This window comes from Halictus rubicundus, chromosome 5 (genome assembly GCF_050948215.1).
Source record: "Halictus rubicundus isolate RS-2024b chromosome 5, iyHalRubi1_principal, whole genome shotgun sequence".
Lineage (NCBI taxonomy): Eukaryota > Metazoa > Arthropoda > Insecta > Hymenoptera > Halictidae > Halictus > Halictus rubicundus.
In genome coordinates this window covers 11079604-11099957 of record NC_135153.1, presented here as the reverse complement: position 1 = coordinate 11099957, position 20354 = coordinate 11079604, and the positions used below count along the sequence as shown (strand labels likewise).

Genomic DNA, 20354 nt, shown 5'->3' with positions numbered 1-20354 from the left:
TTCTAATCCTGGTTAAAAAAATAATGTGCGTTCGGTTTTATGCTAAAAGACGACACGATTCTCTTCCAGGAAAGACGACACGGTTCTGTTCCAGGAAAGATGACACGGTTCTGTGTCATGCTAAAAGACGACACGGTTCTGTTCTAGGAAAGACGACACGGTTCTGTGCCATGCTAAGGCTGAGCAGATGTCAGCACTATATCGGGAACGCCGAAAACCCGGGCGTGAGCACTCTCCTATCCTCTCTGGTCTGTGCTCTCATTTCCTCTCTGCCGAAACCCCGGGCGTGAGCAGTGAGCACTCTCATTTCTCATATAACCGCCACACGTTGGCAGAAGTGGCGCAATGTGTTGTACCAGACATGTGATTGTAACATGGATGGGTTGTAACCAGTTGTAACCACGTTCATCGGCGTCAAACAGATATATTTGAAATTCATTGTGGAATACTTGTCTCGTCGTCGGAACAGATTGTTCCGGTACTTTCCCGCCAATATCACTGCCCCACTACCTTTTCCTCATAATATATGTAAATACGTTACTGTTTGGGGCACGCATGCGCGAGAAAAACCGTCTAATATTTCATTACAGAGCTCAGCACTGTTCTTGAGGCATCCGAGGCGCCAGGACGGCACGCGGGAGAAATGGCGCTTCGTTGTGACGCCACAAAGAAATTGGAAGCTTTTAGTAAAGAAAGAGATATATTGGAGAGGGAATTGGTTACAACAAGATCAGAAGTGTCCGGAATAAAAAGAACACTAGGTAAATTATTAATTATAATGTATACTTTAATCCTAATACTTTTAGAAGAAAATTTTAACAGATAATTTCGACTAGCAACCGTATGTTGTTTAATTTAAACGGTGCTGCACAAATTAATACATACATATATAGATCATGGAATTCTTTTAATTGGCCTATGATATTAAATTTCACTTGACATACATGATATAGTTAATTAGTAGTACCTTATCGTTAGAATGTGTATTTTATACATTTATGACTGAAATAGATGGTGGAATTTCAAATGGTCCAATGATTAAGGAAACGTAAGAATACCTATTTCTTGTTGTGTAAGACATTCTGATGTTTGTAAATATTGTAGTGACTATAGTTTGTAAGATCATTTTATATTACGTAAACACACCGAGATATAATGATTGTACCGTGATAACAGAGTTAGAACGGCAGGAGAGAAAAGATTTAGAGACAAGGGCCCTTAGCCTGATAAAAGATGCAAAACGCAAATGGGAAAATGCGGAGAAAGACAAGGTTGCACAGCTCAATAAACACATAGAAGGCCAAACTATGAGGATTACCGAATTATGTACAAGCAACAATGAGATGAGTTCGAGATTACAGAGGACAGAGTGTGAGTTGGAAACTGCAAATGCAGAGTTGCATAAGCTTAGGGTATTTCAGGTCTGTATCTTCTATAAACAACTGGTAACAAAACATTGATTCCAGTAATATTAATAGATCATTAATTTGATGTTTTTTATCAGATGCAATATAAAGAATCTCTAGCGAAAACTAGGGAACTTAGCAGGCAAAGCGTACAAGGTGTTGAAACTAAACTTGAGGAGATAGCGACTCGATCACACAATCAGCTGGCTGAGTTAAGAGCAAAGTTAGATATAGAAACAGCGAAGAATACAGATCTAGAGACTAAACTGAGAAACGAACAGGATTCCAATCATTGTCGCCAGTCGAGATTGAACGTTGCTTTGGAGCTGGCACAAAATGAGTTGAAAGACTGTCAGGAACAGTTGCGCAGCATACAAGCCACGATACCTGTCCGGGACGCTGAGATAGATACTTTGAAGAAACAATTGCAAGAGAGAGCGAAACAATTGGACAACGCTATGACATCCGAACAAATGGTGACCACACTGAAACAGCAACTGGAGAGGTCGAAACTTGAGAACGAACAGCTGAAGCAGCAATTACAAGTGCATAATTAATATTAATTTTAATCACGAACGATAATATAAGCTTTAACATTTGTACTGATGCGAATATTGTCTTAAAGGTAATGAAGTCCGACTTAAGCGAGACTATGATGAATTTAGAGCAAAGCGAAGCTCTCGCAATGAATCTGGAACAGGCTGCACAGGACAAGATCGCGTTACAGAAAAGGTTGCAGGATTCGTTGCAGAAAGAAGGTGACATTCCTGAAACGAACGTTATGGTAATTTGTCTGCAAGTAAACCGTAATAAACATTTTCAATCGCTTTCAGACGAACACCTTCAGAAAGTTGGTAACTTGGAAGAATTGCTGAGGCGATTGGAACAGAGCGTGACCAAGTTGGAAACAGAAAATGCCACCCTGAAGAAGGAATCAGAGCAAACCAGCACCGGCATCAGCGTTGGTCCCAAAATAGATATCGGAAGAATCACCGCCACCCATACACAAGAAAAGGTGGACAAATTAGAGCAGGAAGTCCAGACGATGAGGGACGCCTTGAACGCGGAACAAAAGACGGCGAAACAAGTGCAAATCAGTTTATGGAAGAAGGAGAAAGAATTGTCGGATGCCAATTTGGATAAAAGAATCGCTTTGAGAGAAAGTAAAAGGGCGAACGACAAAATCAAAGTCTTACAAGAGGAGAAACAAAAGATATCGGAGAAATTGGATCACAAGATAAAGGAGGAGGAAGAGAGATCCAAGAAGCTTCTCAAGGAATTGGATAGCGCGAAAGCATCGTTGAACGATATAACGAAAGAATCTTCGCGAAATAAAATGCAAGCTGATTCCGCTCAAAGAGTAAATATCTTACAAGATTCCGTATTTGTGAATGCTATTAAATTAATATCACGCGTGACTTGATTTCATTAATTTTATTCATATTGTTTATATTCTTCTGTTTCGGTATATAGGCCTTAACTCAGGCTAACCATCAAATAGAAGAGCTTCAATCCTCTAGCGCTTCGCTGCGCCGAGAATTAGACGCGGCGCGCAAGCAGTGCCGGACCAGTCAAGACAGAGTGGAGAATCTGAACTCGGAGAACAGACGTCTGTCGCTGAAGATAGCCAAGCACGCCGAAGAGATAAGCGAATTCGAAACGAAAATAGAGAAGCTGGAGCAAGAGATCAAAGGCTACGAGTTAAACACGCAGCTTCTCAAGGAGACGTGTACCGTATTGGAGGAGCAGCTGATGGATTACGATAGATTGACGAGCGATCACGAGACACGGGAGAATATACTGATCCAAGACAAGATGAAGCTGCAGAGAGACCTAGAGACAACGGAGTCGAAGCTCCGCGAGGCGCTCGCCGGTCAGAACGAAGAGAGATCGTTAAGATTGTCCGCCGAGCGAAACTTGGAGAGGCTGGAGTCCGAAACCGGCGACATAGAGAGCGAGAGGAACGGCTTGATCGCCCAGAGAGATCAGTATAAAAGGCTTGCTCAAGAATTGAACGGCCAAGTAGAACAATTGACGACCAAATGCGACGATTTGGAGTGCGATCTGTCAGAAATGAAACGTACTTTGGAAATAGCAAAGGCCGAGTCGAGAGTAGTCAAGGAAGAGAGCAGCCAGCACTTGACGCGGTTCCACGAGCTAAAAGAGGCAAACTTCGCGTTGATGAACGATCTGCAAAGCAGCGTGGACCAAGGTCAAGAACTGAGGATGAGGATCTCGGAGTTGGAGAGCATCTTGGAGGAGATGAGACAATTCTATCAGGAGAGAGAGGTCAAAGCGGAGAGCACTAGACAGCAGCAGACCAAATTGATAGACTACCTTCAGTTCAAGCTGGAAGAATGCGGCAAAAAGAAGAAAACGGTGTGCGATAAGATTCTTGGTACCAAACAGAAAGAGAATATACCGCCGAGTGGAAGTGGAATGCCTGTTGGCTACCGAGAGTTGGAGAACCAGTTGGCCAAAGAGCGAGCAAAGGTGAAAACGTTGACCGATCAACTGTTAGCGTTGAAAGCCATGCAAGCTTCTATCTCTGCTCCGACCTCACCGACAGTATCGGAGATGAAGACCAACACGTTGTCCAAACGTTTGTCGCCTCAAAGGATGGGCCACAATATTCCCCATAGATTCGACGTTGGTTTGCCGATGCGAGCAGGTAAATGCTCCGCGTGTCTAGACTCGATTCAGTTCGGCAAACGAGCTGCCATTTGCAGTGAATGTCAGGTGATGACACATCTGAAATGCGCTGTCACCGTTCCTGCTACCTGTGGTTTACCTGGAGGCTTCGCCAAACAGTTCGGCCAAAATTGGAGGAACAGTGACGAGAGCTTGTCCTCCATTTCTGGAAGCGTTCAAACTTTGGCCATCGACCAACCAGATAAACCTGACACAGTACGCTATGATACATATCATATATAACTTGAACGATTTGAAAACACGTAAATCTGTAACGAGATGTCGATGTAGATAACGTTTCTTATCATTTTTAAGGATCCGTGCGACGTTCAAACTAAGAAGGACAGTCGCGTCTCCATGGAAGGATGGGTGAAGGTTCCAGAGCGCTCGAAGACCTGTTGGGAAAGGAAGTACCTCAGGTTGGAGGGAACTTGCTTGTGCACCTACGAACACCAGCCTTCTGTTGGAATGGCTCCCATAAATCGTCTGGACTTAACCGAGAACGACGGGTACACCGTTTCCGACAATGTACAGCAGCCGGACGTGATGGGAACGGCGAAATCAGACTTGTCGTTTATATTTAGGATAGAATCGAACGCGTCAACCACCTGTTGGCCTACTTCGCGGTTAGATATAATGGCTTTGAGCCAAACTGATAAGAAAAATTGGTCGAAAGCACTGAAATCCGTTACTAGTCAAAGTTATTCGAGCAACGTTCACAAAGGCGAAAGATATTCAACTGTGCTAAGACTGGAAAAGAATCAAGTAAGCGGTCTGTTTAGCTTCGAATTGGTACCTGTGTATTGTAGATTCGCTAACTGTGAATCCTTTTTAGTTGGACTTGAATTGTGCAGTCCATTTAAACGAAGAGAATGTATTATTATTAGGCGCCGAAGAGGGACTGTTCTCTTATCGCGGCTCCAAGTCGCGTACACTAACGGCGATTAAAGGGGTGAAGAGGGTCCACCAGTTAACCTTGCACCCTCGCTTGGACATAGCTTTAATGATAGCTGGTGAAAACAGGCAATTAGTGTCTTGTAGTCTAAGGCAACTGAAGAGCAACGCGATGGCCGCCGAGTGCTCTAGGCCAGCGATCACCACCAAACCGGTTCTAAACGGTGCCGACAGTTGCCATCTATATCAATTGCAGGGGGATATGCTCTGTGCTGCAACCGCATCCCACGTAATGTAAGTTGCAATTGCTTAACACGATTCACGTTTTAAGGCGTAATAGCGAACATTAACGTCGATATTCACTGCCGAAATCTGTAGATTACTTAAATGGTACACCGAAGAAGATGTCGGAGAATTTGTTGGTGTCCGCGAGCTGGAGACTCACGAGCCATGCAGTTGTGCCATATTTACCCAAAACGTTCTCATTGTGGGATGCAATAAATTTTTCCAAATAGACCTTAAGAATTACTGTGTCGATGGTACGGAATATATGCAACTAATATGACAAACTGTTACTTTATAATATTTATGATACCTAAAATCGTTGCAGAATTCCCCGAGGAAGACGACAGTTCGGTGAAAGCTGCGTTGTCCGGCGTAGCCAAGCTGGGTATCTTCCCGGTCTGTGTTCTAAACGTCTCTCTTGTACCTGGAAAAGTGGAGTTGCTGCTCTGCTACAACGAGTTCGGAATGTTCGTGAACGAAAGCGGCCAAAGAACTCGAGCCGTTGATCCCTCGTGGAACCATTTGCCTTTTGCTTTCGGTAAACTCCATCGACATTGTTTTTTCGATGACTTCGCGTACCTTACAGCTAATCTTCTACTTTTCTTGCAGCCTTTCGAAAACCGTACCTGTTTATTATTCACTTCTCATCGGTGGAGATCGTGAAACTCACACTCGACTCGTATACCACACCTACGAACAATCCGGAGCGAACGTTGATCGAATTATCCAGTCCTCGTTATTTGGGGGTGGCTGGAACAAAAGGAATTTACCTAGCAACAGTGAACTCTTTCTTAGAACTACTTAGGGTGGATGGTTCTTCGAATCTACCGGAATTGAATGGCAGTCTCACTAGTCTAGACACGTTGTACGTGATTTCATTATACTGTATACTTCTACTAAATCCAAAACTTTTTGCTCTGTCTTACGCGAGTTTTTTGTTTACAGAGGTCAAGACGATGAAAGCAGTTCGGAATTTAGTTTCACGTCGAGCTTAATGGAAGCTTTGGACGGCCCGGGGAAAAAAGTACATTTCGCCGGCGTTCCCAAATATTGAGATATTTTTTGACCGCCAAACATAAGCGTTCATTCATGTTTTTGTACGTTTCTAGGAGTCGCAAAAAGAACCGAGAGAAAGACTGCAAATATTTGATGACCATACAGGACAACAGTGAATCACAAAGAACATTCGAGAGGCGAAATTTATATAATGTATTTAATTTAATTTAATTCATACGTATTTGCTAATGATGTCGCCAACGCATAATCGACGTGCGAATATTTAAGTATTTCTCACAGTCGTTTTGAGAGCTTCTCGGGTACTTACTTTGCCGTATAATTATTTTTAATATTATTTCCATTTTGTCGATCACGAGAACGTAACCGCGTAGTCAAATCTCATTGTCGGACACATTTTCTGCGACGAAGAATTTGTACGGTACCACGTAGTATTAGCCTACCAAATTTGATATACTTATACGCTTCGTAAAAGTAATTACTTTTCTTTACTTGCTGCGAGATTTTTGTTTTACCGGACTAAGTACTTCCAATTTAGACGGGGTACCCAGTAAATAATTTGTTATGAATTTGCCACCAAAGTTTATATACAAATTCCGATCTATCTTTTTCAACATTAGGCTCGGTATTTGAGTGCAAGATTTGTAGTCAAAATTCCATGCCAAATCAAGACCAAATCGAAGCCAAACCTTGGCTTCGTTGTAGAGGGCAGGTCGGTCGCACTAAGAGCGAACCTAACCTTGTAAGAGTACACCTTGCTTGTAGGAAGGAAAACGGAATTAAATTATTAAAAATATATGGAACCTAAAATTACATAATTTAGAAGATTAAATAAAATTTTATTTTTCCTCCTACAGAAAGGTTTATTCCGATTTTTCCCGATATCTACTCGTAGAGCAAGAACTTAGTACGACCGACTTGCCCTCTATAACGAAGCCGAGGTTTGGCCCCAATTTGGTATAGAATTTTGCACACTTTGTACTCAAATTCCGATCCATCTATTTTGGTAACAAATTCATATCAAATAAGGACCAAATCCTACTCCAAGCAGGGTTTGGTAACAAATGCAAAGCAAAATATGACTTTGCAAAAGCAAAGTGTGATACAAATATTGCACAAAATTTGCTCGAAACAGCATTTGGCCAACTGCGTAGATTCGATATTCGATACTTGATACCGGTGGCTCAATCTAGACTTAAGATTATATTAATTATATCGACAATATTATAGAGATACAATTACAACGATAATAATATATTTTTGACTGTGTGTCAACAAAATTTTGTAATTTTGTAGTTCAATGTGGAGTACTTATTTATCCACTGAATAAAGATTTTTATGAAACTCATCTCTGACTACGTATTTAAAACAAATAATTTCTAGTCAGCTTTCGAATGGTTCAATAGTCATTGAAAAACCTTTAAGGGCAATTTTGACTATCTTAATCGGCTAGGCCCTTTTTATGCGACGAACAAGTAGAATACGCCACATAAGAAGCAGCGCCGTGAAGGTCTCGGGAGCAAAATTTACGTTTGGGAAATTGAATTGAAATATTTTCGTAGTATAAGGCACGAGATAGATCCTAGTTAGGGGGAATTCTAGATTTCATGGCCATATGTAGATTACATTGAAATCTGTACCCAAGGTATTGTAATCAGGGGCGCTAAGGGGGCGTTTATTTATGCAAAGTAAAGGTCAATGCATATCTCACAGGCCAGTCCGACTGGCTCAACATTACAACCCTGGTTTTGGCCCTAGCGTTTAGGAGCCGACAAACGTGCCAGGCTTTGATTCTCTGGCCTGTCGAGCCTTTTCTGTGTTGACAGTTCCCTGCTGTGCATGGCCCAAAAAAAAAATGTTTTTAGGAGCTCCTACTCGAAAAACATAACAATAGATACTATTTTTAATTCCATGATATTCGACGTAAGCTGTCGATTATAGCAGTGGGCTAACGATTGTAGGGGGTAGAAAGACGCCATTTCGTATGGGTTCGAAGTGGTGACATTGTATTGATACGAATGCGCAGCCGATTGGTTCAGAGTGGAAGAGGCAGGCCTCGTTTCACACGCATTTTCGGCTGTATTCGAAATATTGGCTACAGCGGTCACACATACTATGTCAAAACATTGGACCTACACGCGCGGCCGAGGTGGGGATAGGTTTGTTAGTATAGTAATAAATTGTTATTTTGTTTATTATAACGATTAAATTCCTTAACAACGTATTCTCCACCTATTACCACTGGGATCTCCGAAATGTTTTAGTTAACAGCTTTTTAAATAAATAATGACGAATTGTTTCACCGCACAGATTATCAGATGATATTCTTTTTTTTTTTTGTTAGCGTAGTAATAAATTGTTATTTTGTTTGTTATAACGTTTAATTCCTCGTCTGAAAAGTTCTGGTTGATAGCTTTTTAAATAAATACAGCATGTTCATTCTGCCTTCGTGCCCGACAGGCTCTGGCATTGACCTGCGAACCGCTGGGATTCGCGAACCCCTGACGGTTCGTGGCGTGGCGGCACGAAGGCAGAATGAACATGCTACATTTATTTAACACTAGGTTTACGGGAGACCGTCAAAATGACGAGTTCTAATATTTTTAATTTACGATTATTGAGATTGTGAAGATCCATCTGCGTGGAATTACTCAACAAACTTATTTCCTTAGGTATATATTATTTACAAAATGGCTGAAAATTTGGATAGACACATTCTTATTTTTATAAAGTAATGTGAAATACTCACTTTTAATGCTCCGCAAACCTAGTGTTAAAAACCTACCAACCAAAACTTTTCAGAGTTCGTCGTGGTAATAGATGAGGAATACGTTAAAAAGCTGTTAACTAGAACATTTCAGAATTCTTGGTGGTAATAGGTGGAGAATACGTTGTTAAGGAATTTAATCGTTATACGTCGAATATCATGGAATTAATCATTCGGAAATTTCTTGGTAAAAATAGTATCTATTGTTACGTTTTCTGGTGGCCTGTGAGATATGCATTGACCTTAAGGCGACTTCCGGCAACCCTTGACTTTCGTATAGTCAGCACGTCGGAGAATATTCATTGGATCAGACGACAACATTCGACGAATTTAATATTATTCTATCGTCAAGTTCAGTGCTCGATGGGTGGAGCAGCCGATCTTTTCTCGTTAGGGTATTTTGAATTTCGGGAGCGGAAGTTTCCATAAGCAAGCAATATGAATTGATCCGTATACAGTACATATCGGCTCCATCGTTCTGCTTAAAATCTATATATGTTCGATAGCTCGTACAATAAACAATATATATTTCTTCCTTGACATATGTAGGACAAACTTGAAAATATTTCATACATATCTAGTATTCCGCCTGGTATTTCTAACTGTATATTTCGATGACTTCCCCTCTTATCAGATGCTATAGGGTCAGTTTGCAGTAATATTTCGGATTTTGTTCAAATTTGAATATGTATCTTGTAGTCTTTAGTGACCTACGAACGACTGTCGAAGGGTTTTTCGATATCTATATAAGGGTTTCTCGATTTTACAGACTTGTAAACAAACGTGTCACCCATTTTTCATTAAATTATAAGACTAGAACTAACAAATCGATGAAAAGATAAGAGTATCTACTAAAAATGTTGTCATTTAAAAACTATGTTCTTTTCACCATTTATTTTGCAATTGTTTTAAACAAACGCAATGTTTTCATAGCAGGGACATTTTCAAAAATTTGAAAAAAATGAAGATATAGCAGCAAGTGTCATCTTTACGGATCTGTTTTTAAAAAAGTGGACACTTTAAAATTGTCGAAATTAAAGTTATTTAAAGTGAACTTTGCACCGCGATATACAGCTTCCCGGCCACTGCTTGTAAAATTGCAAACTTCGAAAGCCTCTTATTTTTAAACAATTCTAAACCGGTAAAATAATGACACAATGGCATAATGACTAAAAGTCACACGGGGGCAGGCCTGGCCACCATTGGGTTCAACCGATGGAATTTTCAAAGGTCATTATGCAGATCACCCTCAGGAATATTCAAAGAAGAACCGCTAGGCCCCGAATAGTGGGGATGATCATGGTTATAAAAAGCCCTTGTACATTTTGTTCGAACTTGAGTCTAGCGAGTGGTCCCCCAGTGTTGGTCTCATTGTCCGTCACCGAATCGGAAACAGTTCTGTTCTGTTCCCGGTGCAGATTCAAATTGCATAGTTTGAATATCGATTAACACAGTTAATCTTCCGCTGCGAATACCGAGTTGAATTGATCTCGCGGCTCGGTGGTTCCTTGATCGTGGATCACCCGGACAAAGAGCTTTCTGCGGGACATCGGTGATCAATTCGAGCATCGATCGAGAAAGAGACCCGATTGGGAAAGAAAGATGTCGGTAGCAAACGCGCGCGAGATGCAGTCGTCGAGTTACGTTGCACCGGAACCTGGCGAAGAAGTGGTCATCACCGGTATCGCCGGTCGTTTCCCGGAGAGCCGCAACGTGCAGCAACTGAAGGAGAATCTGATGAACAAGGTCGACATGATCACGGACAACTATACTCGATGGCGACTAGGTGAAGCTCTGAAATTTTACAGAAAATCATTGGAGTAACCGTATGTTTCTTTGGAATAGATCACGCTGAAATACCACGGGACGGTGGCAAGGTGGAAGATTTGTCCAAGTTCGACGCTATCTTCTTTGGCGTTCACTACAAACAAGCTCATACCCTGGACCCAATGTGCAGGATGCTGCTGGAACACGCGTTCGAGGCGATCCTTGACGCGGGGGTGAACCCCAGACAGCTGCGAGGGACCAACACAGGGGTCGTTATCGGATCCTGTATCAGCGAGTCGGAGAAGACTTGGTTCTACGAGAAACTGCAGGTAGATGTCGCTTGATCTGTTCAGTTCTAGAACAGAGATACATATTTTCAATTTGGAATTTTTTTCGTTCAATTCTTGGATGTGTCTTTATCTTTTAGGCAAGCGGGTTCGGCATCACCGGATGTAGCAGAGCTATGCTGGCGAACAGGATCTCCTACTTCTTCGGACTGCACGGGCCTTCCTACGCGATAGATACGGCTTGCAGCTCGAGTTTGGTCGCGTTGGATCAGGCTTACAGGCTGATACAGACCGGGGTCTGCGACCAGGTGATCGTGGGTGGCTCTAACCTCTGTCTGCACCCCTACGTGTCTCTCCAGTTCGCGCGTCTCGGTACTGTACATACAGGGTGATGTCGATGCGAAATAGTAACGTTTCGACAGACTCCAACTTTAAACCCCAATTTAGTGGACAAAGCTGTCGAAGCGTTACCGTACTTGTACCGTCAAGAGCTAAAACGATGAAATCACGTTCGGTATACAGGTGTCCTGTCAACGGACTGCCGTTGTAAATCGTTTGACAGCAGAGCGAACGGTTACGTGCGCAGTGAGGCAGTCAGCGTCATCTTCCTGCAGAAGGCGAAGGTTGCCAAACGAATTTACGCAACGGTGGTCTACGGAAAGTCGAACTGCGACGGGTACAAGGAACAGGGGATTACGTTCCCTGCTAGCGCTATACAGAAGATGCTGTTGGAGGACTTCTACCGGGAGTGCAAGCTCTCCCCGACAGTCATATCCTATCTGGAAGCCCATGGGACTGGAACCAGCGTCGGCGACCCCGAGGAGATCCACGCTATCGAGCAAGTCTTCGTGAAAAACAGAAGCACTCCTTTGAGGATCGGTTCTATCAAGTCAAACTTGGGACACGCCGAACCTGCCAGTGGACTCTGCTCAGTGGCCAAGGTACATATATAATTTCTAACAACAACTGTAATTGTAATCACAATCGATAAATGCTTGATCGAATACCGAACGAAAATTTTTCTAGATCCTGATTGCTATGGAGTCCGGCTTGATTCCACCGAACCTGAACTTCAAGAGTCCCATTCCTGGTATCAAGAGCTTCGAGGATGGAATGCTACAGGTGATCACGGAACCAACCCCATGGGACGGTGGTTACGTGGGCATAAACTCGTTCGGTTTCGGCGGCGCGAATGCGCACATTCTCTTGAAATCTCACAGCAAGGAGAAGGTGAACAACGGTGCACCTGCAGACGACTTACCTAGGCTCGTGGCATTGTCCGGTCGTCACGAAGAAGCTTTGGATACTTTCCTGAATTATGTTAGTTGGATAAGCAAAAGTATTAACGATGCACAAGAGAGAGGGAGAGAGAGAGAGAGAAGATAAGAGATATAACTGATTTTGTAGGTGGAGAGTATTCCAATCGACGTGGAATTCGTTCGACTGTTGCACGAGATTCATGCCGAGGACATAACCGGTAACCCATGTAGGGGCTACACCATTCTTGGGTCGAAAGTATCCGAGAAGCCGCCTAGGGAGATTCAGGAATACTCTGGCATGAAGAGACCTGTCTGGTTCGTTTTCTCTGGAATGGGATCTCAGTGGCCTGGCATGGGTACTTATCGTCATGCATTGTTTGAAAGAGCAGTGTCTATATGATCTGTAAATTGTACGATTTTTCCACTGACTTGATATGTCATCTTTGGAACCAGGTGAATCGCTGATGAGATTCCCCACCTTTGCCAAAGCCATCCAGAAGTGCGACGCGGCTCTGAAACCCTTCGGCGTGGACATCGTCGACATTATCACGAACAAGGACAAGAAAACCTTCGACAACATTCTGAATTCGTTCGTGGGAATCGCCGCGGTGCAGGTAGAACTCTCGCGCGGTTAAATTCTCGCAAAACACCGATCAGGAATCCAGCACGTGAAAATAAATAATATGACGATTGTAGATTGGTCTGGTGGATCTTCTGGCGTCCGCTGGCATCGTGCCCGACAACATAATCGGCCATTCCGTCGGAGAACTAGGCTGCGCTTACGCCGATGGCTGCTTTACTGCCGAGCAAATGATCCTCTCGGCTTATTCGAGAGGTCTCGCGTCTATCGAGACCAAAATGATTCGAGGATCCATGGCAGCGGTCGGCTTGGGCTACGAGGATATCAAGGATCTCTGTCCACCGGATATAGAGGTGGCTTGCCATAATGGCCCGGAGAGTTCTACAATCAGCGGCCCGGCAGAGTCTATGAAGAAGTTTGTGGCCGAACTACAGGTCTTTCAGGAAATTAGAAATTAGAAATTGAAAGCTTTTTCAATGTTCAGCTAACGAAACAAAATCTTTCAGGCCAGCAAAATCTTCGCCAAGGAGGTACCGTGCAGTAATATCGCCTACCACAGCCGCTACATTGCGGAGGCTGGTCCGAAATTGCTGGCGTATCTGAAGAAAGTAATTCCGGATCCAAAACCGCGTAGTCCTAAGTGGTTGAGCACTTCTGTGAGCCAGAGCCAGTGGTCTGCACCGGAGGCACAGTTCTCCTCGGCAGAGTATCACACCAACAACCTCTTGAATTCTGTCTTGTTCGCCGAAACCGCCACGATGATCCCTACAAACGCTATAGCCATCGAGATCGCTCCTCATGGTCTCCTCCAGGCAATCTTGAAGAGATCGCTAGATCCGGACGTAACGAACGTACCTCTAACGTTGCGAGGCCACAAAGACAATGCCGAATACTTCCTGCAGGCTCTCGGGAAACTGTACAATGCAGGCATACAGTTACAGCTGGCCAACATCTATCCGCCTGTACAGTTCCCTGTTAGCCGCAGCACGCCGATGATCTCACCTCACATCAGGTTCACACCGTTACACTATTATTTCAGTCCCACGACTAAGGACACTTTTTTTCGATGATAGGAAAAACTGTGGTTAAACTTCACCTTCTGGGACCAAAAATTTTGCAGTTTTTTTATGCAATCCTGTAGATTTTGTCGAGCAAAATCCAAAAGTGAAAGTTTTAAAGCACGGAAATCACTTGTCCAAAAGTTATACGCGAGTGAAGTTGAGCGATTTCAAGCTTTTTTGACTGGTAAGGGCGCCGCCATGTTGGTATGTACTCAGCGTCGCGCGTCGTCCTACGAGCGGAGCCGCTAGACGGCATCACAAGCACACGGTGATGTTGATAACGTAGAGATAAAAGGAGAAAAATTTTGAGTCCCAGAAAGTGAAGTTCAGTGAAAAATGTTATAATTTGTGTTGCACCTTGATTGCGTTTCATTTATTTGGAAAGAATATTGAAACAATTTACTGAGAGGGATGATCTGTCAGATGGGATCACTCGAACGAGTGGTTCGTGCCGGTCTACACGCAACGTCAGAAGATCACCACGTCGGAGAGAATTCTCGACATCTATTTGGAGGACGAGAACTACGAGTACATGGTCCACCATGTAATCGATGGAAGGAACCTGGTCCCAGCCACGGGATACCTGATCTTGGTATGGGAGACAGTCTCTATGCTGCAGGGAAAGCTGTTCGACGAAGTATCCGTAGTCTTTGAAGACATTAAATTCGAGCGCGCGACTACCCTATCCAAGGACGGCAAAGTTCAACTGACGGTCGTAGTCCAAAGAGGTAAACGTTCAAGATATTTCTTGAAACGAGAAGTGATGTCACATTGTTCGTTTTCTAAGAGCTAAACATCAGTATGTATCTCCAGGGTCCGGGAAGTTCGAGATATCCGAGGGATCCACGACCGTCGTATCCGGAATGATTCGCAGAACAAACAATCCCACGCAGGAGATGATCCCTACCAAGCTCCTACCAGAAATGAATGACGAGGAAGCCTTGACCGAGAACGATATCTACACGGAGCTAAAGTTGCGTGGCTACGACTACACAGGCGTGTTCAGAGGACTGAAGAGCGCCTCTATCAGAGGGACGAAGGGCCACATCCAGTGGAGGAAGAATTGGGCCGCTTTCCTGGACAACATGTTACAGATCAAACTGCTAGGTCTAGACACCAGAGCTCTATACGTGCCTACGGCTATAAGAAAGATGACCGTGGACGTCAAAACCCATACTGATAAGGTGCGGAACTTCGGCGAGGAGAGTATCGGTACGTTGTCTCGAATAATATTTAGGTGGTCTCGTTTGGCCGAAACGCTCTATGTACACATATATCTTAGAGCGCTCTATGTACACATATATCTTAACAGAAGAGAACAAATCTGTATCCTTGATATTCACCGAGAACCAAATTGCAGATATGCCGGTCTACGTATACTCCGACTACGACACCATAGTCTCCGCGGGCGTGGAGATCCGTGGGCTAAAGGCGAATCCTATTCAGCGGCGCAGGATCATGGCGGACCCTATTCTCGAAGAGTACAAATTCGTGGCGCACCGAGACAAGGCGGAAACCAGCCTCGAAGAGATGGTTGTACTATCTTCACAAGTGGCTTTGGAGAGCAGCTTACTGACCACTCCAAAGATCCTGGAATTGATCGATCCCGATGACAACTTGCCCATCGAGGAAGTGCTCACGCCTACCGTCCTCAAGGTGTTAGGCAATCAGCCGATGATTCGACCAAAGATGGTGCTGGCCGCGAACTCGGAGAGGTACGAAAAGCTTCCAGATATCGAGAAGATTACCGTGCTAGAGCCGAACAAGTTGCCAGAGGACGGATCCATCTTTATGGCCATCACTTACGACATCTCAACGAGGAAGAGGCAACACTACCTCGATCAGCTGATGCAGGCTATCGTCGACGACGGGTTTATTCTGACAAAGGAGCACGTAGTGAACAGCGACACTTATTTGTACCTTCGAGGATACGAACTGGCCGTTGTGCTGGAGAAAAGCTACAAAGGCCAGACCCTTTTGCTTTTGAAGAGGCTGGAGAAACTACCCAGGATCACGGAAGTAGTTTATGTGAACAACAATGAATTCAGCTGGCTGAACAAGGTGAAAGAAATGCTGAAGGCCCAGGAAGGGAAGAAGAAGAACGAAAGGGACACGCGATTAGTCCTGGTCGCTGAAGGAGACCTGGAGAACGGGGCTCTGGGCATGGTCAAGTGTCTCAGAAGAGAACCCTGCGGCGAAATAGCGAAAACAGTGATCATACAGGATGAGAATGCTCCCAAATTCTCGTTGGATGATCCATTCTATTCCGACCAACTTGACATTGACATCGGCATTAACATTCTACGACCAGGAAGGGTTTGGGGTACTTATAGGCATCTGCCTCTGCCACCTTTGAAACCTGTTCCTTTGTCCCATGGCTTTGTGAACATACCGGTAAGCAAAAATGGTGAAAGGAAGCTAAACATTGAGACATTCGTCAAAAAGAAATTAAAATTGTAAAGTATTAAATAATAACCGACAGATGATACGTTAATAATGTTCGTTTAACAGGTCAGAGGAGATCTGAGTTCCCTTCAGTGGACCGAGGGCAACCTCAAACCGGATCCCAACAACGCGAACCTCATCAAGGTAGTCTACTCTTCCCTGAACTTCAGGGACGTAATGTTGGCCACCGGTAAACTGACGCCTGAAACCATCTCGCAGACCAGAAAGCTGAACGAGTGTCTAATCGGATTCGAGTTCAGTGGAATAGACACCAGTGGACGTAGAGTGATGGGCTTCTCTCACAGCAGGCACGAGATCATTTCGAAATAAACGAAAAACTTTTTTGAATTGTTTACTCTTCGCCTAACTAGTTGTCTCTTCAGTTCTATAGCGAACCTGGTCGCTCCGCTGCCTGTGACCGTGTGGACCGTACCAGACGAATGGTCCTTGGAGGATGCAGCGACCATCCCCAGTGCATACTTCACTGCATTTTATGCGTTCTACATCTTTGGTAAACTAAGGAAGGGTGAGAAGGTCCTGATCCACGCTGGTAGCGGTGCTTTCGGTCAAGCTGCAATTAATATTGCCCTCTCCGAGAGTTGCGAGATCTTCACCACCGTCGGAACACCGGAAAAGAGGAAGTTCATCAGGGAAACGTTTCCCAGTATCCCTGACGATCACATCGGTAACTCGAGAGACACTAGTTTCGAGCAAATGGTGATGAGACAGACTGGTGGCGTAGGCGTGGACATCGTGTTGAACTCGTTGGCAGAGGACAAGCTCCAAGCATCGGTTCGGTGCTTAAAATACCGAGGCCGATTCCTGGAGATCGGTAAGTTTGACATGGCAGCGAACAACCAGCTGGGACTGGAGATCTTCTTGAAGGAAGTCAGCTTCCACGGAATTATTATGGACACTATGATCAGCGGGATTTATCCGGATGTTCAGGAAGAAATGCACAAATTCATCGATTCGCGAATGAAGAACAAATGTATCAAGCCTTTGGCTAGGAAATGCTTCGAGAAGCACGAAGTGGAGGTTGCGTTAAGGTTCATGGCTGCTGGCAAGCATATAGGAAAGGTATTTGTCCATTGTGAATACTCCGTTATTTATCAAATTCTAAAGTTCATTTGTATACCACCCTTAGCAGAAGCGGAGAGATGATTTTGACCTGTGCACTCTTGCAATTGTCCTCAGATTCTGATCAAAGTGGGCAACGAGAAGGATCCGTTGAATACACCAGTGCTAGGCTATCCGCGTTTCTATGCTGCTCCGGACAAGAGTTATGTGATTGTTGGTGGTTTGGGTGGCCTTGGGCTGGAGATGGCCGACTGGCTGGTAATCCGGGGTGTCAGGAACCTGGTGATCGTCTCTCGCAACGGTATCAAGACTGGATACCAGCGGATGAGGACGAACGTCTGGAAATCGTACGGCGTGAAGGTCCTCATCATTTCCGGCGTAGACGCGTCGAAGCGTGAGGATTGCGAGTTCATCTTGAAGTCCGCAGAGAAACAAGCGCCTGTGGACGGCGTATTCAACCTGGCGGCGCTGTTGAACGACTGTCTCTGCGTTAACCAGACGGAGGAGAGTTTCGAGGAAAGCATGAAGCCCAAGGCAGGCATCACCAAGCAGCTAGACCTGCTCACGAGGACAATCTGCCCGGAGCTTCGTCTCTTTATCGTGTTCTCATCCCTCTCCTGTGGAAGAGGAAGTCCTGGTCAGACTAATTATGGTATGGGCAACGCGGTGTTGGAGAGAATCTGCGAGAGGAGGGTCGAAGAAGGTCTGCCAGGCATGGCGATCGAGTGGGGAGCCGTGGGAGAAGTTGGTCTGGCTGCCAAACTTCTTCAAGATAAGAAACAGCTCGTGGTCGGCGGAACCTTGCAACAAAGGATATCCTCGTGCCTGGAAGAACTGGACAAATTCCTCTGTCAAACCCGTCCCATCGTGGCTAGCATGGTGGTAGCGGAGAAACGACCTAGCGCCAGCGAAGCTAGTACTGTCCTCGAAGCAGTGATGGCTATTATGAGTATGCAACCATTCGCTAATTAACACGTTTAAAAAGCAAATACTATATGTAGTTTCGCGTTACTGTTATCTTACAGTTTGTTGCATTTAATCGATCGATTTTCTCAATGCAGGCATCAAGGATCTTAAGAACGTCAGCCAGAGCGCTTCTCTGGCGGATCTCGGAATGGACTCCATGATGGCCGTGGAGATAAAGCAGACGCTAGAACGCGATTACGAAGTATTCCTGACCGCCCAGGACATTCGAGCCTTGAACATAGCCAAACTGGTAGAAATGTCCACGAAGGACACCAAGAAACAGACCAAGCAGCTTGCGAAGACAATCACGAAGACAGAGAATTTGGTGGGAATGCAGCTGCTGATGAGGACAATGAACGTAACTATTCTGAACACCAATTACTGCGTTGAACTTGCGGTGAAATGCAAGGAGAAACAAAACGAAGTGTTCCTTATTCCTGGTATCGAAGGAAGCGCTACGATCTTTGCACCATTGGCGTCTGAATTGAGATCTTCAGCCTGCTGCTTGCAGATGGGAATATACGATACAGGGCTGACCATAGAAGAAATGGCGGACCGTCTTTTACCAGTACGTACACGCCTTTTTATTTTTTTTTTTGACGAGGTGGTAATCCAGGTTACGGATTTCCCGCCGCTCCCAGATTGGAAGGCGGGGATATATGGGGCACCCCCGGGCCATCGGACGCCCCGAAGGGTGCGTACCTGGCGGACCGGGGACCTCCAAGTATATCCATTAAATCCACCCTGGTAACCAGGCCTAGGTTAATGGAAGGGGGGCCAGGAACTCGTAGCTGAACGCCACTGGCCCCCCTCCCCTGGTACGTACACGCCTAGAACCTTTCCAACTTCCCAAATCTGGTTACACGTGCGAATTTTATTTGCAACTCTGGTTTGTTCCCTCGATTACAATATAGTGTCTCCTTTCAGTATGTCTTAGAAAGATGTAAAAACCGAAAAGACTTCACCGTAGTAGGTTATTCGTACGGGTCGATGATAGCCATCGAGCTGGTAAGGAGATTAGAGGCTCAAGGCTACGTCGGTCAGCTAATACTTTTGGACGGGTCCCCCAATTATTTGAAGAGTATAAAGTCGCAGCAGCTCTTCGCCACGACAGAGGATGCCTTCCAGAATAATCTCCTGGTCGGCATATTGGCCGTTACCAATTCGTCAAAAACCACCGAGGTAAATGCGGCAGGTTCAAATCTTAATCGCTAATTAGTTGCTAAAATTCCTGAAATTTCGAACCAGAAAACTGATTACCAAAACCCTGTCTTTTATGTTCCGTATCAATTTGGCAAATAATTAATGTGTTCTCGCAGTTTAAAATGGCGTTGAGCAAGTGCACCACTTGGGAAGAGAAACTGGATGCGCTGCTCGAGTATACGCCGGAGGATGTTCATAAAGTGTACACGCCCGAGGCGCAGAAGGCTATCGCCACGTTTATATACAAACGCTTACAGGTATTAGACGAATACGATTGCGATGCTATGACTCCGCTGAGAACACCCATCACGTTATTGAAACCGACGTTGTTGGCCATACAAATGCCCGACGAGGCTTATGGTTTGCGCAAGGTAACATAACCGCGATGCATCAATCGATTAAGTGTCCTGTAACTCGTAACGGTGTGAAATACTCACTGTGAAATACTTTTTCAGTTGACTTATGGAAGAGTAACCGTGGGCGAGGTAGAGGGCAACCACATTACTATGCTTGAAAACAAGAGGAGCGCGGCAGTGATCAACGGCGAACCAGTAGAGGACGAGCACATGTTCAAAGAGAGCCTGCTGACTAACGATATGGAAGTACAGGTCAAAAACATATCCACAGTGAGAGCGTCGTGAAACGATTA

General features: G+C 44.7%; 2 protein-coding genes across 3 annotated transcripts; both read left to right on the top strand.

The window, feature by feature from the left end:
• Window positions 1-249: 249 nt before the first annotated feature.
• On the top strand, window positions 250-7638 carry LOC143354344 (citron Rho-interacting kinase). 2 transcript variants are annotated; one of them, XM_076788353.1, is made up of 14 exons: window positions 250-478; window positions 591-761; window positions 1177-1421; window positions 1505-1951; window positions 2032-2164; window positions 2240-2766; window positions 2880-4313; window positions 4413-4862; window positions 4933-5285; window positions 5370-5530; window positions 5602-5814; window positions 5886-6141; window positions 6222-6300; window positions 6386-7638. In XM_076788353.1, the coding sequence occupies exons 2-14, from the start codon at window positions 644-646 to the stop codon at window positions 6446-6448; spliced, it is 4479 nt and encodes a 1492-aa protein (XP_076644468.1). In that variant the 5' UTR covers window positions 250-478; window positions 591-643; the 3' UTR covers window positions 6449-7638. The 2 variants fall into 2 exon arrangements, with proteins under 2 accessions (XP_076644468.1, XP_076644467.1); XM_076788352.1 differs by lacking the exon at window positions 250-478 and having other exon boundaries at window positions 578-761.
• Window positions 7639-10245: 2607 nt separating this feature from the next.
• Window positions 10246-20349, top strand: LOC143354342 (fatty acid synthase). Its single transcript, XM_076788351.1, has 19 exons — window positions 10246-10843; window positions 10903-11153; window positions 11252-11483; window positions 11634-12052; window positions 12138-12431; window positions 12519-12726; window positions 12824-12984; window positions 13067-13384; window positions 13457-13962; window positions 14435-14739; window positions 14825-15223; window positions 15372-16405; window positions 16523-16764; window positions 16840-17536; window positions 17654-18485; window positions 18598-19070; window positions 19430-19684; window positions 19822-20076; window positions 20161-20349. The coding sequence occupies exons 1-19, from the start codon at window positions 10660-10662 to the stop codon at window positions 20344-20346; spliced, it is 7251 nt and encodes a 2416-aa protein (XP_076644466.1). The 5' UTR covers window positions 10246-10659; the 3' UTR covers window positions 20347-20349.
• The last annotated feature ends 5 nt before the right edge of the window (window positions 20350-20354 follow it).

Excerpts from the sequence above, each read along its gene's own strand:
- LOC143354344 (XM_076788353.1), top strand. The coding sequence starts at position 644 with ATGGCGCTTCGTTGTGACGCCACAAAGAAATTGGAAGCTTTTAGTAAA. Across the intron at positions 4,863-4,932 it reads TAAGACTGGAAAAGAATCAA|TTGGACTTGAATTGTGCAGT; the intron begins GTAAGCGGTCTG and ends AATCCTTTTTAG. Across the intron at positions 6,142-6,221 it reads CTCACTAGTCTAGACACGTT|AGGTCAAGACGATGAAAGCA; the intron begins GTACGTGATTTC and ends TTTTGTTTACAG.
- LOC143354342 (XM_076788351.1), top strand. The coding sequence starts at position 10,660 with ATGTCGGTAGCAAACGCGCGCGAGATGCAGTCGTCGAGTTACGTTGCA. Across the intron at positions 14,740-14,824 it reads GACGGTCGTAGTCCAAAGAG|GGTCCGGGAAGTTCGAGATA; the intron begins GTAAACGTTCAA and ends ATGTATCTCCAG. Across the intron at positions 15,224-15,371 it reads CTTCGGCGAGGAGAGTATCG|ATATGCCGGTCTACGTATAC; the intron begins GTACGTTGTCTC and ends ACCAAATTGCAG.